General features: G+C 40.3%; 1 protein-coding gene across 1 annotated transcript in view; it reads left to right on the forward strand.

Moving 5' to 3' along the window:
- The first annotated feature begins 777 nt into the window (after positions 1-777).
- The window catches only part of EMB2016 (mRNA methyltransferase EMB2016), a 415,939-nt gene continuing 390,160 nt past the window's right edge, over positions 778-26,556 (forward strand). Inside the window, 1 exon segment of the mRNA XM_089377553.1 lies at positions 778-1,143. Within this exon segment, the coding sequence (XP_089233679.1) occupies positions 1,069-1,143 (75 nt within the window). The 5' untranslated portion in view covers positions 778-1,068.

Below are 26,556 nucleotides of genomic sequence, written 5' to 3' on the forward strand. Positions count from 1 at the left end.
TACTATGCCAATTTTATTAAAATTTTGAGTCATGGAGTGAGTATCAGTAAAAAATAACTACAATAATTTGCGAAAGTTAATTAACATTAACAAATGTCAACAACTTATTCTTCATTTAAATGTATAGGATGTCAAGCTAAACATAAAACATTTTATTCAAACATGATTCTATGTTTATTATACACCCACTATATCAAAAGAATTTTGCAAGAACTAATTATTTAATCATTATAATCTAGCTACTTATGAATAAGGTCACAACGCCTCAAGAAAGAGAATAAAAAATGATACTATTTTTCACAAAAAAATCACCTAATTATTATATTGAATGGGTACAAATAATGTCTTAAAATAATCACATAATGTGGAAAAAATAAATATTTTTTTTTTGTTATATTAGATTTTTAATAATTTATCACTAAATTACAATCCAATTCACATCATAACAACTTGTCATGAAATTATAATCCAATTAACATCACAATAATAATATTAAAATGATTAAACATCTAATCTAAAAATATAATAATATTATTTGTAAATATATTAACAATAAAGTTAATTATTATTTATTATTAATTAAAAAATTATTATTTATTTCAATAATCTTTGTCACAATTATAAATTCAAATTGATAATTTTATTTTAAATGTAAATATATATTCAACATTTTTATTTACCCACATTAAAGTCATTTTAAAAAACCCAAAAACATCTCCAGAGTCACTCAATGAAAGTAATATCAAACCAGCTAAACCTTTCCCCACCGACGAAAGGCAGCAAGATTCTAACATGTAATTTTAAAATCTGCGTCTCCATTAAACGTTATAAGACATGAACAAAATTGAGAGTCTCCGAAGACATTGCTGCGGCAGCAACCAACAATAACTGACAATAGTATTAATAACTCGTCCAAGGAGACGTTCAGGTGTGGTCTCTTGGCTCTCGGTTCTTTTATATAAATTCATCGCCGAGAGAGCCGCCAGATGAATTCGGTTTAGTATCCGTAGTCATCTTCGCGCTGCGCACTAAATGTGAAGCAAAACCTGCCGTGGACAATCTTTGGAGATGGGTCGACCGGAGCCCTGCGTTTTGTTTGCTCAGTCATTTGTTCATTCTCAGCTGGATGAACATGTTGACGAAGTAAGTATCACATGCTCTTTACTTTTCGCGTTTTTTTTTTTGTTTTCAAGGCAGAGATTGCTTTTTGGGCATTCATAAGTTCGGTCTTTAGCCCCGCGCTTTCAATCGATATTTATTTTTAAGTTTTTGTATATACAGAACTTGCATACCAAAACCCTGATGCCAAATTAGTTTTTTGGTAAAAAAATGGCTTCTCCGTCATTCATAACTTCAAATTTTAACCTAAGGGTTTCAATGCAGTTTTATGTTAAGTTTCTGCATATAAAACAACAAAGTGTTAAAATCCGGACGGAAAAATCTGCCCAAAATCTGCCGAAAAGCAAGTGCCCAAAATCCGCCGAAAAACAATGGAATCAGCTTATTAGTTTTCGCTCGAATGCGCTATAAGAGTTTTTGAGACAGTCAAAATGGCTCCCATGGGCAATACAGTGTATTAATTTGCTTTTTTGATGAGTTTCATTTAGAAAAGTATATTTTGTGCGAAATAAGGTACATGGCCGGGAAAGTCCTCTAATATGAAAACCGGGCTGCTAAAAAACGATTTGTATGAAACAGGGAGGGAGTTACATACAAAAAGAGGCTGGTTCCCCTTGCTTTTAATTTTTGAGCCGCTGGCATCAAATGTCGTTATTTTTGAAGATAGGTGGGGTCCCAAGTGTGGGAACTGGTGGAAGAACAGCTTCTACATCATCCCAGGAGCTTGTACACTCTCAAAGGCAGTACTTCAGGAAATCCACCTTTGACTGTACTTCATTGCACCAGGACCAAACGATTGAAAACAACTGGCAATGATGCTCCTTCACAGGATGTTTTTTAAATTCAGTTTGCCTTCCAGCTTTAAGATTAGTCTTAGAGCATCAACATCAGGTGTAAAAGCTTAATGGTCAAGTTATGTAATTTATGTAGATGAATTTCTCCAAGAAGAGAAGAAATTAGTAATGCACCATTGAGAAGATTGATGACTCCCCTTGGTCATTTCGATCCTCATAGAAGCCTTTGAAGAAGCCTAGGTGTTTTGGGAAGGGGCTTGTTGATCTTCTTGGCATTGATGCGATATCTATCCCACCATTGGAATCAGGGAAGATATCTGCCCCTTGAGATCGCAAGTGGGTTCAAAGTTAAATTGATATAGTGGTGGCCAATTGAGAGTTTGACATGATGCTAGAAAGAAATTTGTGTAACTATGAAAGACAATCCTTGACCTAAATGTTCCCTTAGCGTTGAATGAGACAACTTTTGAATGCATGTGTGAAATACTCGAAGTGTCAAATGATCTAGCTTAACCTAGGGTTTACGTGCCTAAGTCATTTTTTGGAATGACATGTTGTGAACACTTAGTTTTGAGTTCCATTCCCCCCTTGCCTTTCCTCTTATGGAGTTCTAGCCCCTTGCCCACCATTTCTTGTGTTCGACTTGGTTTGCAGTGGTGGTATATTTTTATTACTTGTGAGTGATTTACAACATGTCCTTAGGCTCTTGGGCCTTAACTTTACTGTTACTGTGGCCTAAAACACATAACATAGGCATATAGGCCCAACAAAACTTGTCTTACTAACCTAATGGAAATATGTATGATATAATACGAGGGTATTCAAGATTGTTACAGCAGTGGTGATATATTTTTATTACTTGTGAGTGATTTACAACATGTCCTTAGGCTCTTGGGCCTTAACTTTACTAGTACTGTGGCCTAAAACACATAACATATGCATATAGGCCCAACAAAACTTGTCTTACCAACCTAATGGAAATATGTACAAAATAATACGAGGGTATTCAAGTTGTTATAGTCCCCTCCTCCTTACTGAGGCATTGTCCTCAGTGCATTATATACATGTGTACAGTCAAAACAAATGTAGGTACTTCTCCCACATGTTTTCCTCCAACTCTCGTGGAACATCTTTAGAGCTATAACGGCTCCATTGTACCTTTATTAACCCTACAACCTTGTTTCATAGTCCCTTGACTTTCTTGTCCAAAATGCATACTTGGTCTACTTGAAAATCCCCTTCGGTATCCACTTAAATCATATTTGAATCAATTGTATGGTTAGCACTAGGCACATACTTTTTAAGTAAGGAACATGAAACATATTGTGAATATGCATGGATGTAGGTAATGTAAGCCGATATGTAATTGGGCTAACCCTTTCCAGAATTTTGAATGGCCCAAAAAATGAGCTACTAGCTTTGAATAGTTTCCCAATTTTTGAGAGGATCATTTGGCTTATAGAGCTCCCTCACTTGAATTCCTTGTTTATTCGACCCTTGTCAGAATAACTTTTTTGTTTATCCTGTGCAATTTTTGAATTTTGTTTATTTTTTTTATCATTTGTTCATCCATTTCTTTGAGAAACTCTAGAGTTTAGCCCAACAATAACTTTGTCTACTAGGTTATCACAACTCACAAGTGTGTTGCAATTTTGACCATACAGAGCATAAAATGGGCTCATCTTTAAGGATGCTCGATATCTAGTGTTGTATGTAAATTCTTGTTAAAATTAGCAACTAGGGCCAAACTCCCTGTGGGTCATCTTATTTATGGCAGCTGATATTTTTCTTGGATCCCTCTCATCGAGAGGTGTAGGATTGATCTAAAGATCATCCGATTCCGATAAGTATTCATGGAATTATGAATTTATTTGTGTTATAAGAAATTCGTCAAGGTCAACCTGCAACCAAATAAAACCCACTTGTGCTCAACGTTTTAGTATAAATAGAGGTGGCCTTCAAGTCATTTCAACACACTTGGGATCTCTTCCTCTCTCTATTTGTATTTGGGTTTTAGTAGGAGGAGAGATCCTAAGGAATAACGTTGCCTTGATCTAGAGGGTAGAAAGCCGAAAAAGCTGGAAATGCGGAAAAGCCAAAAACGCCGGAATTGTCGGAACTGTCGGAAAAACTAGAAAAGCCAGAACTGTCGGAAAAGTTGGAACTGCCGGGACTGCCGGAACTGTCAGGATTGTCGAAAAAGTCGGAACTGCCGGAACTGTCGGGAACAGCTAGAACTGCCGGAACTGTTGGGAACAGCCGGAACTGCTAGAACTGCCGGGAATTTCCGAAACAGCCGAAGCATTTGTCTCCAAAGGAGAGCAGCATGCAAGGGACAACTAATTAACATTGGGACAATTGTATGGTACTTAGTAGCAAATACACCAAGCATGCAATGTTATAGCTAGCATGCAAGGGACAACTAGCATGCAACAACAAGCATGCTAGGGGCAACAAGCATGCTAGGGACAACAAGCAAGCAAAGGACAACAAGCATGTTAGGGACAACAAGCAAGCAAGGGACAAGAAGCAAGCAAGGTGCAATCAACACATAGGTCAGGATGGCAACATGGTGCAACAATGGCACATAATGCAGTCTAGTGATGGGTACAATCATGATTAATGAAGCGTGATGAGATGAAGCATAGTGATGATGGGTGTAGCATGTTGTAGCGCGGTGAGGTGCAACATGATGACGAAATGCAGCACAACGATAGGTGAAGGAGTCACCTTGGAGAATTAGTTGAAGCAACATGTCTTCAACTGATCTCATGTATCATCTTCTTAGAGATGATCTATGCTCTTATCTAAATGAGTCAAAGTGTTGACTTTTGTTGTAAATGTACTATCTCTCTCTCTCTCTCTCTCTCTGCTGAACTATTGAAGAACATATAAGAAGAATTGATCAAGGGTTTCCCTACATTGGGGTTTGTCCCTGGCTAGCGCCACACCTTGTGTCCTCTTGTCTTGGCTTGTCTTTTGTGATTTATGTTTATGTTTTATTTGCAGTTTACTTTAATGCTAATGTGATTGCTAATCTGGAAAAGATATGGAGCTAACTGTGAAAATTGAAATTAATTTCTCTAAGCATAGAACATACCTAAAATTAACATGGTATTAGAGCTGAGGTGAAGACAATGCCCAAGCAAGAGTGAAAGAGCAATCATTGAAGACAGTTGGGAAAGGACAAAAAGATCAGTGGATTCCTCGTCCCTCTTCAAATTCACCAAGGGTGATGTCGAAGCAGAGAATATTATTAGAATGGCGCAACGGAATATGGCCTACCTAAAGATCACTTCATTGGAAGACCGGATCTCAGGGTGGAAGGAAAGGCAGATAACTAGTTCGACCATTACGCGAAGGAGTGTCCGAATGGCAGGGACACATCACTTGATGATGATAACAATCATTCCAGGGACATCTTCAATGATCAAAGGAATGACAGGTAATGTAGTTCATCAAGGAAATGGCCGACTCTTCATAGAAAGCAAGGAACCCCAGGTATGAAGAATCAAATGTTGTTTCTGATAAGATAAAGAAGCATTATCTTGTATTGGCCTTCTCCTTCAGATTCTTTGGGAATCTGGCTTATAGATTGTAGTGCTTCAAGGCACTTCATCGGATAGATGGGTGCACTCTCTAATTTGATAGAGATGGAAACAGTCGTGGGATCATACTTGGAGCCGATGCCACCTATCCCGAAAAGGGTGTAGGGAATGTTAACTCTCAATTGAATAAGGGTAACTCGATTCATTTACAAAATCTCTTCGCAAGAAGAACTTGGTGTCCATCTCGGAAATGGAAGTCAAAGGTTTTAGGGTGGCATTCATCAATGGAAAGGTACGTGTTAAAAAATTTAATTTTGAAAGATGCTTTTTCTCATGGGTTCAGGGTTGGCAATTTGTATCAAGTTGCAGGATGGTCCATTGGGGATCATGTCAATTGACATATCGCATCTATAATACTGGAGGTCTACCTATGGGGCCCTACCTGATGTGAGTCAAACGGTGATAGGGATGTCTGAATTCAAGTAGAGCATGAAGGTACATGTCTGAGATGTATCGAAGGAAAATCTTATAAGTGGACCATTCCCCTCATGCAACAGGTCCACAGGTTTAGAACAACCCGAGGAGTTTGAGATTCATGATCCGAAATCTCATGTATACAGGTGGAAGAAAGCCCTTTATGGCTTGAAGCAAAACACCCTGGGCGTAGTATGAGAGGATTGATAGCTGTCTGATGAAGTTGAGATTCACTAGGAGTGAAATCAATCCAAGCCATTACTCGAAGGTTGTGGATGATAGACCTCTCATACCAGCACCTTATGAGGACGACCTATTTCTGACAGGTGCAAACCCTCTCATTTGCAAAAGTAAGAGGGAGTTGGATTTCGGATGTGGAATGATAAACTGCAAGCTTGTGACTACCTCAAGGATCTTAACTTTCAAAAGTTATATGGTAGTGATGTCGGACTAGATTTGGGAAATGCCTCTAAGTTTCATAAACTCATCGCGTTGATGTTCTTGGTGAACTTTCGTCCGGACATATGTTTTGCAGATAGCATGGTGAACTCATATTTGGTTGAGCCTCACTGGATTGGTGCCAAGAATCTTTTGAGATATCTTTGGGGCACATTCTTTCATGGATTGAGATACACTGTCGGAAATATGAAACTGCATGATTATTCGAATGCTGATTGGGCAGGCAGTGTGGAGGATCACTAGAGCACTTCTCAGTGCTGGTTCTCTTTGGATTCTGCTTCGATATCATGGATGAGCAGGAAGCAGAAGTAAATTTGGAATCCCTGTCGGAAATGTTTGCTTTAGGTGCCTCATGAAGTTTGTCTATTTCCCTCATAAATATACTTGCAATGTTGGCTGACTCGTGGGTTCACTTCATAGGAATGAAATGAGCAACTTTAGTGAGTTTGTCTACAACCACCATTACGGAATCATGCTGTTTGGTTGATCCTTATTTCTGGCCCCTTGAATTCTGATCTCCAATTCAAGCTGACATGTAGTGATGGTTTTAACATGTATCTCATGAATTCTTTGGCTAAGTGTGTCTGTGACTTTGTTCTCTTTTCCTTTTATGTATTTAATTTTGAAATCATATTCAGCTAGAAATTATAGCCACCTAATTTGCATTGCATTCAAAGTTTGTTTGAACAAATGTCTTAGTCCAATATATTTTGTTCGCAGCTCAATCTCCTACCAATGAGGTAATGTCTCCACATTTTGAGAGCATGAACTATGGTTGCTGATCCAAATATCCCTTTTGAAGAGATAACTAGGAAAGCAAAAGACAGAAGAAGGCTTTGATTGTCAAAGTTAGAAAAGAAATAATAATATATTTCTAGAATCAAATACTATATAGGAGAAAACCCTATCATGTGCAAAGACAACATTTATTGTTTGGAACTACCTTCATTACTTAGAAAGTGGACAAAAGATTGGATGTGGCTATTTTAGAACATGGACAAGGGAATAAATTCCTAGTACAATAAATGGATATCAACGGAAGGATGGCTAACATTGCTTAAAAGTATTATTGAAGCAATTCCAACTAATTGGGTTACTTTAGGTGAGGTTAAGAGCAACAAGAACTTCATCTTTTAATGTCTATTCTACTACAAGATTAGAGAGAGATTTCACTACCTATTTTAGGTATCGTGATCAGCAATGCCATCCCTTATAAATTAGGGAGGTTCATCCTTTGAGTCAAGGCTTTGTATGCCATAGTTACACAAATTACTTCCTTCTTTCCAGAGCAAAATGAATCTACAAACTTTGTTTTTTACATGAGGTTAGGACCAAGGCACAATTTTCCTTATCAACCATATTATTGATCTCAACAAGGATGGAAGTGGGTTGAGGTTTGTGTTAATTGATGGATAGTGAAGGGACATGTTTACCTTAGTTTACTTGAGTGAATAAGTGGCCCAAGCCCTCTTAACTACCAATTGAAGGGAACAATTGCTTAGTTGCATTAGTGCTGGGTGCTTTGTTTAGTTTGACTTAGGCTCCTTTGAAGGATTTTGGGTAATTATAAGCCTAGTTAGAGTTAGAATAAATTAACAAGGGCAAGCTATGGGGGATTGCCGAAGTTTGTGAAATTTTAGAAATTTAGGGATTGAATAATGAAAAATTAGGGGCTGATGGTTGATGGATGTTGATTGTTGAAAAAACTCGTTGCATTGCAAGATAAAACTTGGATGTTCGTTAGTGCTAGATTTCAATAACTGCCCCTTTCTTTGTTGATATTTCCATTGACTGATAGAACTTGAGTTTAGAAGTTTGGAAATCTAGAATTGATATAAAATGCCCTTTTTCGAAAACCCCTAGATCTAGATGCTAGTGGGGTAGACATCACAACTCATGTTGCATGTCAATATGGCTTGGTCGTTAGAGAGGAGTTGAAGTGGCAACTAATTCAAGAGTGCATGATGTGGAATCCAAGATATTTGGAAGGCTGACTTGTTGGCTTGGTGGAAGTCTGGAAATCCAAAACCTTTGATAATGTGCATTTTTAGAATTCTTGAGGTGCCAGGGTCCTTTTTTGGTCCTTAGACAAATTATGGACGACGGGGTTCCAGAATTTGTTAGTTGCCATCTTTGTCAACATTTCTTGTTCCCAAATGAAATTTGGATTTGGACTCCGATAAATTTGGAACTTTTATAAGTCGTGTTTTACAAAAAACTCGAAGTTGGATGTGATGCGACATTTGATGTGTCTGTCCTATGGAGATGGCGCAAAACAATATCGACATGTGGATTAATGCCACATCATTGATGACACAACATATATTGGTGGAAATGTGTGGTAGGTCAGCCACGTGTCCACTATATTGATGCTTATTCGATAAAAAAATCATAAATATTTTGAGGGCCATAACTTTGTGCCTTGAAGTTGGAATGAGACATAATTTATACTATTGGAAAGTCTCTTGACAAGCAAAAAATGATGGTGACTTCAGAAAAGAGGTCTGCGATAGATGTAAGAAGAAATTTCTTTTTGATATCCCACCTCCATAGATTCACCTTAGGGTTGGGTATGTTACAATCAAAACTTTGTTAAATCCAAAACTTCTATAAACCCGATTTTAATTAAAATCTTGGATGATGTGTCTTCTCAATGTGACATGTCATCTAATGTGTCTACCTTGTGGAGGTGGTGTGATACAATATTGACACATGGATGAATGATTGCCATGTGTTGGCCATATGACTAATGACAAGGTGTAGTTTTATGGGGACATGTGTTAGGATAGCCACATGTCAGCTATGTAGATGTTGATTGGACAAAATCTAGCAAATCTTCTGAGGGCCATGCCTTCTTTGCTTCAAACTCCTAATGAGGCATAATTTATACTATTGGAAAGCTCTCAATGAGCAAGAAACGATTGTGACTTTAGAAAAGAGGTTTGAGATAGATGTAGGAATACGATAAAATTTTGATAACCCCACCTCCATAAAGTCCTCTTAGGGTTGGGTGAGGGTGGGGGCAATATCAGAGAAAATATTTGGAGGGTTTTAATTTTGGGTTTGGTGGTCATTATTCTAGAGAATCTCATTATACTTTATTTGCTTCAACTATTAAAGATCTAGATGGAAAATATGTTGGAAGAGTAGAGTCTAGACTTACCTAATAGGATTTCCTAACACAAGTAATATCCATGTCTTTGTGATACGACACATAAAAGCTATATCTTCAATCTCTCATAGGTTGTCCCGGTTTCCAAAGGCAATAAAGTTTCCCCTACATTCCAAGCCCTTAGATCAGGGAATTAATGTCGGGAAAGATCTCTTCTATTCATTATTGCCAAACCATGATTTTCGAGGTTGCCCTTGTTTTTCATGATTCTCTAGTGTGTGAATAAAGGGTGGGATAACATGCCCATTTTCCTCTATAATGAACCTAAGAGACTCAATTTGCATCCTAGGCACTTAGCCATAGGAGATTGGGGCCATGTGATATACATCTTGGGGGTTGGACACTTGACTTGAGGTTCCTTGGGTTGAGGATCATACTTCATGAAGGTTGTTGGTGGATCTTGAAATATATGTTGAAGAGGAATATTGGAGCTTAGTGAGCACATTGGCACACATAAGAGTAGCATTGCGCAGGTGAGAGGATATTAGCTCCATAATTAGATGAGTGCCTTGCGTGAGGACACATTGATAGTCCAATATTATGTAAGAGGGAGCATTGGACTAATAATTTGTTCAAGAGCGCACCATCTTGGACAAAGGGTGTTGAGCCTGAGTAGAATCATGCTCGGAGAGCGTTTCACCTTGGGGTTAGATAAACCTTATTTTGACACATGTACATCCTTGTATTGTAGAGTGCTCCATTTGGGGTTTGCCTGTTTGTTCCTTGTATGGGCTTATGTCCTTAGTTTACGATAACCCCCTCACTTAGTCTATATTTTTTTTGTGTGAAGTTCGTCTTTCCATTAACTGAAAGAGGCATTACAAAAAGAGAATACTATGTGCTCACAAAAGAGGATACTCTTTACATAGGCTTTGCTTAACTAGTGTGTTAGACAAGCAAAAAGTTTTTCCAAAATTTACAAAGTGCATCGAGAAATCATAAGCACAGAGGTCCCGCTTTAACCAGTTATATAAACTATAACTAAGTGCTTCCATGTGCTACAAGGAAAAGAGATTGACTAAAAACAACGCTTGGGTTACAAAACCACTTGAAGTGAATCCCATGAGCTAGGAGTTGCCTAGAGCCACAAGCTAGGAGTTGCCTAGAGGCACGAGCTGAGAGCCATGAACTTGGAGGTGCACTGAGCCACGACTCCCATACTTCATGAACCTGTTGACCAGGATGCATGAGGTAATGCACTATGCCAGGAAGACTTTGCACTCAGAAGCCGTGGTGTGCTGAGACCCAATTGCCCAAATATATGTACCAACACCTAACTTGAGCCGCAAAATTCCCATTGGAACCCGCCATCACTGTAACTTCCAAGATTGATGAAGAGCAGATTAGGCAATTGTTAGGAGTCAACTTTTGAGAGGGACACTGGAGGAGTGTTACTATTTGATCAACACTCCAAATTCCCACAAACCCATCTATGAGGATGACCAACCATAGGAAAATTTGAGCATGACGCTGGACTAGGGCAATCGACGGACTAAGAGGAGGCAGAAGACTCTGCGGGAGAGACGAGCCATCACAATTAACTGAGCGGGCCAATTGTAACCCCAAAGAGACCATGCAAACTTCGCATGAAGATGAGATCCCATCATGAAATCTAGGGAAATACCAAGCCTCCAGTATTGCATGAACCAATAAGCATCGAGAGTTGGACCGACCCCCGGGTGCATTGCTGACAGAATTGCTGACTAGCAGGAAGGGTGCGTCTAAAGAGGGGTGCCACCACCACCTCATTATACCAATTTCTGCCATAAAAGCGAAGAGCACCTTCTGATAATGATTAACAACAATCAATAACCAACGATCTGGATAGGCAAAGCGGTACCTCCATCGAAGACTTGTTAAATTCCCCCATGCGTGAGAATTTAACGACTTGCTCCAGTACATTATTGGGAGTGCTTGAGAGGCTTGGTGGCCAGATATACCATTTGTCCACATTATGGCTGCAGAGAGCTGCTTGATTGGACACCCGTTGTGGGGGACTCACCTAGTCTATATTTAAAGGGAGGGTAGAGCTCTTTATTCATTATAATCGTTGTACTCTATTTTGTATATTGTCTTGGAGAGGTCTCGTAGGGATTAAGATGCTAGGGTTCCTAAGGAAACCCTAGGAGATAGATGCTAGGATTCACGAGGAAGTTTGAAAAGAAGACAAGGGGAGAGAGAGAGAGAGAGATCTTGGCTGTTGATGTGTCCTCTGTTGTGATGTTAGGATTTTTGCTATGCATTCAAACCCTAGAGAAGCACATGATGTTGAAGAAGATGATGGTTATTATGGCCCTTGTTGTTGTGTTAGGGTTTCTACCGCAATAGAAAACATGGAGAGCGGAGCTAATGCCTTACATTATGTTGGGGCCTTTTTCTTGTGGGATGTGAGGTAATAGTAAGATCATAGAGAGATTAGCTTGATGAGTTTGGTGTGATGTCTTGCTTGGAAGTGTTGACCACTACTTGTCAACGACCCATAGCAATACACCCCCTTTTTTTGCAAAAAGGATAGCACTTGATTGATGTGTCCGTGCCGTCCAACTATCATCATCAGCCTGACTTCCAAGATGTTATGTAAACCCTTTCTGCATGTGTATAATGTAAATAATCTCAGCAGATCCGTGTCATGTATGTAACGACCTAGGCAAACCTACTTTTCTAGTGACGATCTCCATTCTGGGAGGTTTTTTGTCTCACCGATCCATTCTTGGATGGTCGGCAGAGTTTTCCTCCAGTCTTATCCCAAAGTTGGAATGGATTTTGTCGCTAGGATCTTAGGCGAATCTTAGTGTTCTAGCTTGAGTCTATGTGAAAGTAATTTGGGAATAATCCTAACTATTTGGTTAGGTTATTTTATTACAAATTGCTTGGTCTGCTGGATTATATTTGTGTCGCAGAAATGAGTAGTTTGTGAGGGTCTATTATAAATGGGTTTCCCCCTTACGATGTAAAAAATATGAAAATCATGATGTAAAGTGTCTTGAGGGTTGGAAAAATAATTTATTCCCTCATAGGTTAATTAATTAAATTTTGTGGCCAAAAATTAATTAAAATCTCAAGCCAAAAATTTAATTAATTCTAGGTCCTAGGTAAATTTAAATTCTCCAAAGGCCAAGTTCGCCGTTCCTTAAAAATTAAATTTTAAAAGATCCCGGGACTAAGGTAAATTATTATTATTTTTTTTTAAATTTTAAACCTTTGATCCTGGGGGTTAAGTCAAAGTCAAATTTTTGGGAAAATTAACTCAATTTTTTTATTTTTATTTTTGAGTTAATTAAAATGCATTTAATGAAAAATTTCAAATTTCCCCAAATATTAAAATATTTCGACGGATGAGATTAAAAGAAATTTTAATCTTCATCAACGGCCGAGATTGCTTTGATGGGGATCACTCGAACTAGCTCTTGTGTAATTTTTTTTCTAGATAATAAAGAAAGACTGGGGTTAAGTTTTGCTGGTGTTACTCTTCACGGGAATATTGTAAGATGTGTTGTTTTCATGCATTATGTTTTCTAAAGCCATTGATGATAGCTTTTAAAGACTAATTTGAGTACAGGTATCTTGCTCAGTTGCTGGAGTTTGACTAATAATCTAAATTGTGAACGTAATAGCAGGGATCTCTATTTGTCTAAGTTTTATTATTATTTTCTTGCTCTATTTTTAATGGTTGGATCGAGTTTTGCAGGGAAATCTTGATTTTAGATCCTCAGGCGTTAGGGAAAGTTTTCAGTTTGACCAACGAACTCCCGATCTGTGTTTCCTGAAGAGCCCAACTGAATTAGCTCTGACTTATCATAAGATTATTTTTTTGTTGATGATGCACAAATGGTTTCGAGTTAGCACCTCCTTTAAAAATTAAAAAATTTATTTTTTTGTGCGGCTTAATGACAAATCTGGTTGATTAGAGCCTGCAACTTGTAAATTTTGTAATTATTTTCTAACGTGGGTTTCTCTGGGTTTTAGTTTTTATCAATGTATATATCGTTTGGGTGTTTTCTTGTTGTCATGCAGCTACAGATCTGAGGAAGAAATCTGTGTGGAGTCTAGATCTAGGCCCTGGAGGGTAAGATCTAGATCTCTAGGGTTTATCAACATAATTTTCCAGGGATATTATTCAATTTTTTTTGCAGTCCAAGGGTTTGAAATTTTTTAAATTTAGAAATTTTTATAAGGGTTTCAGGGAGAAATTTGAAGCAAAGGATTCAACATTTTAAGCAAAATTCCTGGAAATGTTTTAAAGAGTTTTTGGGCTACTATTTCTTTGCTGATTGGTTTCTTCGATTTGTTGCCTGGGTTTTTGGGTTCACTGCAAAATTTCGATTTTTTTAAACCCTTATCCCTCCATTACTCTAACATTCATTTGCTGCCTAAGGTTTTCCCATTGTTTGCTGTAATTTTCGAATTCTCTGTTCCTTTTCTTCCCTCTGCTACTGCCTGTGTTTTCAATCAACGTTGCCATCAACCCCTCTCGAGTCCCATTCCACCTGCAATTGAGCTCGTTTTTTCGATTAACTCCTTCCCTCTGACCCGCAACCTCTTTTCCTTAAGTTTTTCGAACCCTCGTTCCTGCAAATCGCTTCTCCTTTGCTGTTGCTGCTACTGTACTGCTACTCATGACATTGCCACTGCCACTGCTGCATCTGTACTACCACTCCTTCTGCATCTGCTCCTAACACTGCCACTGCTAGCTTTGCATTGCATTATTTTCCAATTGTTGTTTCTTAGCAATGGAAAAACATCCACAATTTTTGAACTAATTGTGTTCAACATAATACCATGTGAATGTTGGAATCTGACTGCTACTAGTCTTTCACCTTGTGAATCTTCTGCGCTGCTGCTGACTTTTGCACTGTGCCATCCTCACTGTTGCCAACCTTGCTCTGCGCTGATCAGTCCTTGCACTTAGGCTACTGCATATGTCTCTCCAACCAACCCACTGCATCATTTGACACTAAGTCCATCTCGCTACTGTTGAATTTTGGGCTCCCGTAGCAAGGAATTGATCCAAGAGGTGCACTCCTGAAGGATCTTGCCCACATGTAGTCCTCCTGACTATAATTCTATATCTCACCCCATTTCCCTCTTGGAGATGTGTGGGCACTCATGGCAAACTCATCTTCGTCAATTTTTGCTGGCGCAGGCTTAGGATCATGTTTCACATCCTTATCCTTTTGCTTCAAAGGACACTGGGATGCAAAGTGGCCCATTTCACCACATCTGAAACATTTCACCTTAGAAATGTCCTTCCGCTTTTGCTTCTGCTGTCCCTTTGATGCTAGAGTTGCGTTTTCCTTCTCCTTGGTCTTCGCGCCACTCCCACGGCTGCCATTGAGGTTGACCTTAACCAGATCCCTCCTTAATTCTTCTAGTTGAAGGGCTGCCCATATCTCCTCCCATGAAGGTAGTCTTTTCATGCCCAATATACTTTGGACGAAGACTTGCCATTCATCCGAGACTCCATTTAGGGCTGTCGTTACCATCGCGGTAGACTGAGTAGACCCCACTGCAACAAGCTTGTCTCTGGTATCCTGAAGACGTTGAAGATATGAGTTAACCCCTTCTAACTTTTGCATCAATTTTAGCTGCAACTTTTGTTCCAAGTACATCTTCCTTGGAAGAACCTTCATTCAGTGAAGACAAAGCTTCCCCCATTTCTCAGGCTGTATCTTTGCCCTGCAAGTGTGAGACCACATGATCTCGAACTTCATCGAGTATGAACATCTTCGCCTTTCCCTCCTCGGCCTTGTACTTCTTCTTTTGATCATTGTTCGCGGGAATAGCCACAACACTCTTGACGTAAGCTTCGAGATTGTACTCCTCCAGAACAACTAAGATTTTGGTTTTCCATATGACATAGTTGCTCCTTCCAACCTGTCTTGATGCCATCTCACCCAAACTGTCGAATTGACTCCTCTAGTCACTGCGCAACACTAGTTTGCTGCTCGACAAGTGAAAAATTCGAACTTTTGGCGAGAAAAGTCCTTTGAGGAGAAAATTCCTCTACTATGTGTCTTCGCTCTTTTTCAACGGATTTTTGCCCCGGCAGAAATTGTGCCCTTCAAGCACTACGCTGAGGCTTTGCGTCACTCCCTTTGCCTCTGCAAACTCAGGAACCGAAATCGTACCTCTCTGTCGACTCTCTTAGAGAGATTTCTTCGGAATCTCTGTTTTCTCGACACAAGACTGCTCAATCCCTTCAAGGGGATTCAAATTGCTGTCAAATGCAGCTATTGGTCTCTTTGCTCAGCGCTGGATCTGCTCTTCCTGTTTCAAAATCAATGCTTTGGTACCATGTGAAAATTCCTATACCCGAGGAATCCCTATTGCAGCAAAACTGAATTCACTTCTCCTACTTGATTTTAATATACATTATCAAGTTATTTTATGAAAAATACTGAAGTAAATTACTTCTGCAGCCTACACCAATTTAATTTGATTACATGAAACAAGAAACTGAGCAAAGAACAAGATACATAGGACACAGTTATTTTTGGACAAAATAGTCCCCGGAAAAACCCAATGCGGAAAAACCGGTGCAACAACTCTGAGGGTTTTATATTATTAAGCAGTAGTTCTGAATATAATGCTGGATGCCCTCCCGACAATCCAGCGACAGAGAAAAAATATAATGTTGGAAAATTGAGTGAGATTACCTCACTTCACCTGACAGTTTTCGGTTGATCCGGCAACAGAACTGGCTAACCCCGACTATCTCTGCGTTGGTCTTGCGTCAGCCTTATAGGCTCTGCGTCAGCCCTGTCCTATCTCTTCTGCCCCCCGGAGCTTCTGCGTCAACCTCTCCCGGCTGTTTTGATAACTCCTCGACAATTTCGGATTTCTTCGTGAGGGCATGTAAAAACTTCTGTTTTCCCACCTCGGTTTTCAGTTTCACCTTATTTCTCCCATGTAGTTAAACACCCTTTCCCATATCCATACATTCAACAACTGAAAAAATAATTTTTTTTGTTGCTGAAAACACAAATTCTGGAAATTTTACAGAATGCTGGAAAATGCAGAAATAAAAATCAACAGGTACAAACAACCATTTAAAACATTTAAACACAGTTGTTTTTGGTCAATGTGACCATGGAAAAACCACCTACAACTCTTGGGGAAAATCAGTTCGAGAGCTCTTTCTTATTTCTGGAAAAAAATGCCTTTTACAGTGAGAAAAATTTTCAGCAAGCAAACTTTACAACTTATCTCATTTTCGTGCCTCACAATCAAGTTGGAAAACTGCTGTATGGATGTATGGACTGTACGGACGGTCGTACGGACTGTACAGACAGACCTCGATTTTTGTGCAGAAAATCGCCTCCTTGAAAATCGTGCCCAAAAAATCTGCCTTTTACTGTTTGCTCATTCAGCTGTACGGATTTGCTGAAATGCTGCCTTGGAATGTGTGCCAAGCTGCTGCCTCCTTCTCCTTCCTGTCCAGAAATCTCCCTTGCTCTCTTGCTCTCTCTCTCTCAATCTGCTCATGAAAGAATGAATGATCTTTTTCTCCTTTTCCTCCCTTAATCCAACCCTAAGTGACTTTTGGGTGATTCCTAAATCCAATAGCTGAAATAGATTGAGATCTAGGGGTGAGATCAAATGCTTATTTAAATCTCACTTTCTATTTTTTAATTCACCCCACTTTAATAAAGACCCACTTAGTCATTTATTTTCAAAGTCACTTTTCCTTTCTAATTTTTTATTGACTTTATAAAAGTCACTTTAAAATTAGACTTTAGTAACTTTATCACTTAAAGTCACTTTTAAATTAGATTTGACTTTATAAAAATTATAAAGTCACTTTAGGAGAAAAATTAAATTCTTTTGGACACTTTTCCCTAGACCAAAGATCAAAGCCTAAGGGAACCACCTGTCTTCCGGTACCAAATTTCAACACTCCCTCTTACTGAGGAAGGTGTTCCTCACCACACCCATCTTGTTTCTGAAGTAGTCATGCTTGCCCCATGGTAAGGTTTTGGTAAGAATATCTTCGACCTGCTCATCAGTGGGAATATACTCAAGGTTCACAGTGCACTTCTGAACACAGTCTCTGATGAAATGATATTTGATCCCGATATGCTTTGACCTGTCATGAAACACTGGATTCTCCATGAGTTTAATGCAACTTTGGTTGTCACAGTAAATCACTGAAGGTCTCAACGGCTAACCAAATAATCCAAACAACATCTTGCGAAGCGCGATGGCCTCACAACTAGCTAGACTGGCTGCCATATACTCTGCTTCCGGCTGAACTCAATGCTACTGACTGCTGCTTCCGGCTGAACCATGACACTACTGCCGAACCCAACCCAAAATAACACCCTGAAGTGCTCTTCCTATCAGAAGCACACCCTGCCCAATCAGAATCAGTGTAACCTACCAATCTCACTTCATCCCCCTGCCTGTAGTCCAGACCATAATCCACTGTCCCCTGCAAGTACCGCAAAATGTGTTTTGCAGCCACCCAGTGAACCTTCCTAGGCTCACACATAAACTGACTCATCGTGTTGACTGCAAAACAAATATCTAGTCTAGTGTTGATCAAATACATCAAGGAACCAATCAGCTGCCTGTACAATGTGGGATCCACCAACTCAGAATCCGAAGCATGAAGCTTCTTCCGGTTGGTGATCATCGGTGTCGACATGGGTCTACAATCCTCCATGTGGAATCTGCCAAGGATGTCCACAATATACTTCCCCTGCCCCAGGAAGCAATGCCCCTCCTCCTGCCACACCTCCAAACCCAAAAAGTAATGCATCAAGCCGATGTCCTTCTTCTCAAGCTCCGCCACAAGATCTCTCTTGCAGTGCTCTATGAGTCTCTCTGCACCTGTAATGACCAAGTCATCCATATACAACACCAGAATGAGAGGCTCCTCACCTATCACAATAAAGTAAAGGTTCGGATCTACCTCACTCTTTGTGAAACCCAACCCCTGCAAGTATGTATCTATCCTGGAGTACCGAGCTCTGGGAGCTTGCTTCAGGCCATAAAGGGCCTTCTTCAGTATGCACACATGGGACTCCTTCCCATGCACCTCAAAGCCCTGTGGCTGCTCAATGTACACCTCCTTCTGTATGAAGCCTTTGAGAAATGCAATCTTCACATCCATCTCGTGGATCTTCCAACCCATCTCTGCTGCTTTCGATATAATGGAGCTGATCGAAGTATATCGAGCCATGGGAGTGAAGGTCTCCTCATAATCAACTCCCTCTACCTGGGAGAATCCTCTAGCCACAAACCTCGCTTTGAATTTCTCAATGCTGCCATCAGCAGCATGCTTTACCTTGTAAAGCCATCTAGAAGTAACCACGGATTTGCCCTCAGGCCTCGACACCACCTCCCAAACATCATTCTTCATGATAGAAGAATACTCCTCCTGCAAGGCCTCTCTCCAGACTTGCTGGCTAACTGCCTCCTCATAGCTAGAAGGCTCAGAGTCAAGGACGCTGGTAACCATTGCCATATAGCTACAAAACCTCTCAGGTGGTCTACTCTCTCTGACCGGCCTCTTCGGCTCAGCAACAGATGTGGCATCTCTCAAGGTGTCCTGAAGCCACTTGGGTTTCCTCTTCCTTGAGTGCACTTCTCCCATAGGAGAATGAAACTCCTCCCCATCATCATCAGGAGCCTGAACTCCTGACTGTCTGTCTGCTGTCCTCCTGCCTGCACCTGAATCTATAGAAGCTGAGGTACTGCGTGAACTGTCCATTAGTGGACTCCTTAGTGAACTGCTCTGTGAACTGCTTTGCATGCTGCCCGGAGCACCACCCCTCTGGCTCGGTGAGCCACTGCTCACTGACGGACCTGACATCCTCATAGATGTACCTCCATATCCTCCTGATCCCTGCCCACTGGATCCCTGCGACTGACTCAACTGTTGCTGAGGGTCTGGCTGATCCAGATACTCTAACTCCCGTGATCTCCTAAAGGCCTTGTCCTCTTTGAACTTCACATCCCGCCTAACAACAACTCTCCTCTATGCAGGAATGTGAATCCGAAAGGCCTTTGAGGTCTCACTATAACCCACAAAGATACCCTTCTCTGTGGTGGGCTCTAGTTTGGTCCTCTTCCCCTTGGGTATGTAGGAGTATGTAATGCATCCAAAGATACGAAGATGACCAATATCAAGCTTCTTCCCAGAGAAAGCCTCCTCTGGAGTCATGTGCCCCAAGGCACGATGCGGACTCCTGTTCTGCAAGTAAACAACTGTGTTGCAGGGCTCTGACCACAAGAACAATGGCAACCCCTGATCATGTAACATGGCTTTGGCAGCCCCTACGATGGATCTGTTCTTCCTCTCCGCAACCCCGTTCTGCTGGGGGTTGTAAGGAACAGTGAACTCCCTCCTAATGCCTGCCTCCGCACAATAGTCAACAAACTCTCAAAGGGTGTACTCTCCCCCATTGTCTGACCCCAGGGACTTGATCTTCTGACCTGTCTGTGTCTCCACAAGAGCTTTAAACTCCTGAAACCGCTTGAAGACCTCACTCTTGGTCTTCAAGAAATAAATCCAGGTCCTCCTGGAGTGATCATCAATGAATAAAACATAGTACTCATATCCACTCAAGGAAACATGAGACATCCGACCGCTCACATTGGAATGAATCAAATCAAGTATCCCAGTCGCTCTGCTGTCACTGCTGGGAAAAGGGGATTTGGCAAACTTGCCCATCGCACATCCTCTGCAAGTATCAAAGTGATTAGTACTGAAATCTGGCACACCTGTAGTGATCTCCCGCAATGTCCTCAAGGCTCCATGATACATATGTCCCATCTTGTGGTGCCAAATCTCACACAGCTCAGAACTGCTAGCTCTGCTGTCGGTACTACTGCTCAATGCCACAAGGGACTGGAATGCAAACTTGTACACCTTTGCATGGCATACACCTATCACTCTAGCTGAATCAACTGGAGTGCCCCTGGGATACATCAACACCTGTCCTCCCTTGAACAGTACCTCATATCCTCTGTCCTCCAAGGCTGAGACGGATATGAGGTTCTTCCTCATCCCTGGCACATAAAGAACGTCTGACACCTTTAAGGGAGGTTTGGACTCCCTCTGAAATGTCAGTGTCCTCACCCCGATTGCTCTGACAACTCTGTCATCACCGAGTACTACCTCAATATTAGTGCCACTCTCTGAAAGCTCTGAGAAGTACTCACGGACTCCTGTCATGTGACATGAAGCCCCACTGTCCACATACCAGATACCCGAAGATGCTCTGCTAATAGAGGGAAAAGCATGCTCCCTCTGAACCTGTGTGGCAGGTGATCTTGCACTAGAGGACTCATACGCAGTGAACCCAAACTCTCGGTCAAAACGAACTGCAAAGTCCTCAACCTCTGCTGAAGCTGCCATGTTTTGGTTCTTCCCTTTCTTCTTCTTCTTCTCCGGACACAGAACTGCATAGTGTCCCATCTTTTGACAATTCCAACACTTCACCTTGGAATAGTCCTTCTGTGTGTTATCCTGTTTACCTTTACCTTTGCCTTTGCCTTTGCCCCCACCATTGCTTGTGGAAGCCTGCTTCTTCCCTTTGCGTTTCTTGCCTCCTGCTGATAGTGCTACATCCTCATGCTGCTCAACTGGCTTGACTGCCCCAAGCTGACCTTTCCTGATCTCTGTCTGAATGCAATCATCCCAAAACCTCTCCCATGTGGGAAGGGTCTCACGTGCACAAACCCCATCAGCAAAGTTCATCCATGAACGGGGGAGGCCATTCATTGCAATCCGCACCAACTCAGTGGGTTGAATGGCCTCTCCAATTGCTGCCAACTCATTTCTCACATTAGTAATCTTTGTGAGATATCCAGCTGCACTATCATTATCCATCTTAATGTTCTTCAGCTTCTCCTTCAGGACCATTTTCTGGTTCTCATTGGTACTCTAGTAGAGATTGGACAATGCTATCCACATCTCATGGGCATTGCTCTTTCCTCTCACATGAGGAATGCAATGGTCTTTGATTCCGTCTAGAATCAGTCCCTTACCCTTGTTGTTCTTTTTATTATAAGCAACCATCTGAGTAGCATCAGTAGGCACAACAACAAGGTTCTGTGTGGTATGCACCATGATGTCTCAGACTTATGCCTCCTCAGAGATACTCTGCTTTCTTTCCTTCCAAACGCTGTAATTTGTATGCCCATCCAACCTATCCTCCACCCTCAATCCCAATGACATCCTGCTGTCCTAAAACTGAAAAATAGCACTGTTGTAGTAAAGATAAAAACTGCTATTTGTGAAAAATCAGCTTGCTGGAATTTTCTGAGTGAAAAATCAGCAGGCTGTAATTTTCTTCCTTGTTGTCCCAAACTGCACTTCAACACTCAAGCTCCGATACAATGTAAAAATTTCTGTTTTTCCACCCCGGTTTTCAGTTTCACCTTATTTCTCCCATGTAGTTAAATGCCCTTTTTCATATCCATGCATTCAACAACTGAAAAAATAATTTTTTTTTTTGCTGAAAACACAAATTCTGGAAATTTTACAGAATGTTGGAAAATGCAGAAATAAAAATCAGCAGGTACAAACAGCCATTTAAAACATTTAAACACAGTGATTTTTGGTCAATGTGACCCTGGAAAAACCCCCTACAACTCTTGGGGAAAACCAGTTTGAGAGCTTTTTCTTATTTCTGGAAAAAATGCCTTTTACAGTGAGAAAAATCTTCAACAAGCAAACTTTACAACTTATCTCATTTTCGTGCCTCACAGTCAAGTTGGAAAACTGTTGTACGGATGTACGGATTGTACAGACAGATCTCGATTTTTGTGCAGAAAATCGCCTTCTTGAAAATCGTGCCCAAAAAAATCTGCCTTTTACTGTTTGCTCATTCAGTTGTACGCATTTGCTGAAATGCTGCCTTGGAATGTGTGCCAAGCTGCTGCTTCCTTCTCCTTCCTGTCCAAAAATCTCCCTTGCTCTCTTGCTCTCTCTCTCTCTCAATCTGCTCATGAAAGAATGAATGATCTTTTCCTCCTTTTCCTCCCTTAATCTAACCCTAAGTGACTTTTGGGTTAACCCTAAGTGACTTTTGGGTAATCCCTAAATCCAATGGCTGAAATAGATTGAGATCTAGGGGTGAGATTAAATGCTCATTTAAATCTCACTTTCTATTTTTTAATTCACCCCACTTTAATAAAGACCCACTTAGTCATATATTTCCAAAGTCACTTTTCCTTTCTAATTTTACATTGACTTTAATAAAGTCACTTTAAAATTAGACTTTAGTAACTTTATCATTTAAAGTCACTTTTAAATTAGATTTGACTTTATAAAAATTATAAAGTCATTTTAGGAGAAAAATTAAATTCTTTTGGACACTTTTCCCTAGGCCAAAGATCAAAGCCTTAGGGAACCACCTGTCCTCTGGTACCAAATTTCAACAGGGCAGCCTCACTTCTGTGCTGGCCCTTCTGGCTCTGCATCAAGGCTGCGTGGGCACAGACTGGCCCAACATCAGTTCCTCTAGGTGTTGCGCTGCCTCCACTATTGACTCTATGCCTCTTTGCCCAGTGTTCTTGAACTATCCCTGCCCAGTGTTCTTGAACTATCCCTGCCTCAATAAAGGGTGGGAACTCCAAATTGATGGTTTTTTCTAATTAAATCCCTCTTGTTGACATTGGTCAAAAACCCACATGAACACCAACATAGATCCATCTTAACCCCCAGTCTATCAAGTGCTTAGAGGGAAATCCCTTGAGTTGCAAACCTTTCTAGTTGCACTTTAAAAAAGATTTGCAATTTGATCCCTCATTTGCTTGATAAACTGGTTGTTAAGGTGGATCTAGTTTTATAACAGTGCAGGCATTGAGAAGTCATGCTTGAGGTAGAGGTGTCTGCCACTGCGAATTTAGGGAATGACATTGTTATTGGGAGGGTTTTGTTTAGTTGTGTTTAGCTGTTTTGTTTAGTTGCAATGATGAGTAGTAACTATCAGGTTTTAGCAGTTCATACAATAATTGTGTTTGGCTAATTCATCCAACAATGGCTCCAGACAAGAGACACTGAGGATTGCCGACATATTTGTACAGTCCAGTGGTGCAGAAACCATTGGCTGCTATATTTTTATACCATAGCGAAGTGGAGGAATTTTTAGGCAGATGGCAATGCCAGTTAAAAGACTAGTTTTTACAAATTTAAATCTTTAATATTAGCATAAATGTTAAAAGAAATAAAAAGGAAAAAGCTATGTCTCCCAGATTAATGTTGAAAGTCAATGCGCTAAAGGAAAATATATTTAAGGCAGAGAGTTTCCTACAATGAAGAATGTCTTCGTTTTCTCCCTGCATATGGGAACTATTTTAGAAGGACAGTGAAATGCACATAGATGTCTGATTTCAGATAGTGGTACTAAGAAAATATGACTGAACAATTCCAGTTATGATAAAAATGGAGCAGGATTAAAAGGCTATGTTAAATATTCAATGAGAAGCCTTGTATCAATCGTCATCTTTGTATTTTTATTTTCATAGAAATTTGCCTAGAGGTTTGACAAAAAACAATGGAAAACCTGCAAGAAATTTGTTGAAAAGAAAGTGTACTGTCTTCCATAATATTCAGTAGAAATAGAAAAATAATCCTATATGGGAATAGCTAGAACAAAGTTTCCCTGTCAATGGGGTCTTGGTTTGATGGTTAAGGGAGGATGATGATACTCACTCCACCATTGTTCAAATCCCCTTGAGACACAGTTCACCACCTCATGGGCCATCTTGCCTGTGCAAGTGGACCATTTCAAGTGGTTGGGCCTGGTGACTGTCTTGGGTGAGTTTGGTGGAGTAGACAACTCCCACCCACATATTCGTCGAAATACTCTCAGGTTGGGGAAGGGCATGTTTGCTACATCATGATAAGAGAAATCATCTTGTCAAAAAATAAATGGAATTTTAATGATAAATTCTGTTGAAATTTGGTACCGGAGGACAGGTGGTTCCCTAAGGCTTTTGATCTTTGGCCTAGGGAAAAGTGTGCAAAAGAATTTAATTTTTCTCCTAAAGTGATTTTATAAAGTCAAATTTAATTTAAAAGTGACTTTAAGTGATAAAGTTACTAAAGTCTAGTTTTAAAGTGACTATTAAAGTCAATGTAAAATTTGAAAGGAAAAGTGACTTTGGAAATAAATGACTAAGTGGGTCTTTATTAAAGTGGGGTGGATTTAAAAATAGAAAGTGAGATTTAAATGAGCATTTAATTTCACCCCTAGATCTCAATCTATTTAAGCCATTGGATTTAGGGATTACCCAAAAGTCACTTAGGGTTAGATTAAGGGAGGAAAATGAGGAAAATGTCATTCATTCTTTCAGGAGCAGATTAGGAGAATGAGAGCAAGAGAGCAAGGGAGATTTCTGGATAGGGAGGAGGAGGCATCAACTTGGCACACATTCCAAGGCAGCATTTCAGCAAGTCCGTATAGCTGAGTTAACATACAGTGAAAGGCAGATTTTTGGGCACGATTTTCAAGGAGGCCGTACAACAGTTTGCACAGAATTCAAGGACCAGAAATATGAGTTTGTTGGCATGATTTTTAAGGAGGCTGTGCAACACTTTGACACAGAAATAGAGGAAACAGTACAACAGAATTTTTGGCAGCTTGCACGATTTTCTAGGCAGGCCGTACAACAGAATTTAAGGCTAAAAATTGGCACAGAAATCGAGGAGGACGTACAACATTTATTGCTGTTCAAATTTTGTTGTTTGCAAGTTTTTCCAGTTGGTTGTGAGGCACGGAAAACGAGATAAGTTGTAAAAGTTTACATGTTGATTTTTGCTGAATATTTCTCACTGTAAAAAAGCATTTTTCAAAAATAAGGAGCTCTCGAACTGTTTGTACCTGCTGATTTTTTATTTCTGCATATTCCAGCATTCTGTAAAATTTCCAGAATTTGTGTTTTCAGCAAAATTTATTTTTCAATTGTTGAATGTATGGATATGGGGAAGGGAATTTAACTATTTTGGAGAAATAAGGTGAAACTAAAAATCGGGGTGGGAAATGAGAAATTTTTACATGGTATCAGAGCTTGAGTGCTGAAGTGCAGTTTGGGACAGCAAGGAGGAAAATTACAGCCTGCTGATTTTTCACTTAGAAAATTCCAGCAAGCTGATTTTTCACAAACAGCGGTTTTATCTTTACTACAACAGTGTTATTTTTCAGTTTTAGGACAACAGGATGTCCTTGGGATTGAGGGTGGAGGATAGGTTGGATGGGCATAGCAATTACAGCGTTTGGAAGGAGAGAATGCAGAGTATCTTTGAGGAGGCAGAAGTCTGGGACATCATGGTGCATACCACACAGAACCCTGTTGTTGGGCCTAATGATGCCACTCAGTTGGCTGAGTATAATAAAAAGAACAACAAGGGTAAGAGACTGATTCTAGACGGAGTCAAAAACCATTGCATTCTTCATGTAAGAGGAAAGAGAAATGCCTATGAGATGTGGACAGCATTGTCCAATCTCTACCAGAGTACCAATGAGAACCAGAAAATGGTACTAAAGGAGAAGCTGAAGACCATTCAGATGGGCAATGATAGTGCAGCTGGATATTTCACAAAGCTTACTAGTGTGAGAGATGAGTTGGCAACAGTTGGAGAGGACATTCCACCCACTGAGTTGGTGCAGATTGTAGTGAATGGCCTCCCCCGTTCATGGATGAACTTTGCTGATGGGGTTTGTGCATGTGAGACCCTTCCCACATGGGAGAGGTTTTGGGATGATTGCATTCAGACAGAAATCAGGAAAGGTCAGTTTGGGGCAGCCAAGCCAGTTGAGCAGGATGAGGATGTAGCACTGTCGGCAGGAGGCAAGAAAGACAAAGGGAAGAAGCAGGCTTCCACAAGCAATGGTGGGGGGAAAAGCAAAGGTAAAGGTAAACAGGGTAACACACAGAAGGACTATTCCAAGGTGAAGTGTTGGAATTGTCAAAAGATGGGACACTATGCAGTTGTGTGTCCGAAGAAGAAGAAGAAGAAGGGGAAGAACCAGAG

The sequence above is a fragment of the Pinus tabuliformis genome, chromosome J (genome assembly GCF_031772625.1).
Source record: "Pinus tabuliformis cultivar Carrire ecotype Pingquan chromosome J, CPIR1, whole genome shotgun sequence".
NCBI lineage: Eukaryota > Viridiplantae > Streptophyta > Pinopsida > Pinales > Pinaceae > Pinus > Pinus tabuliformis.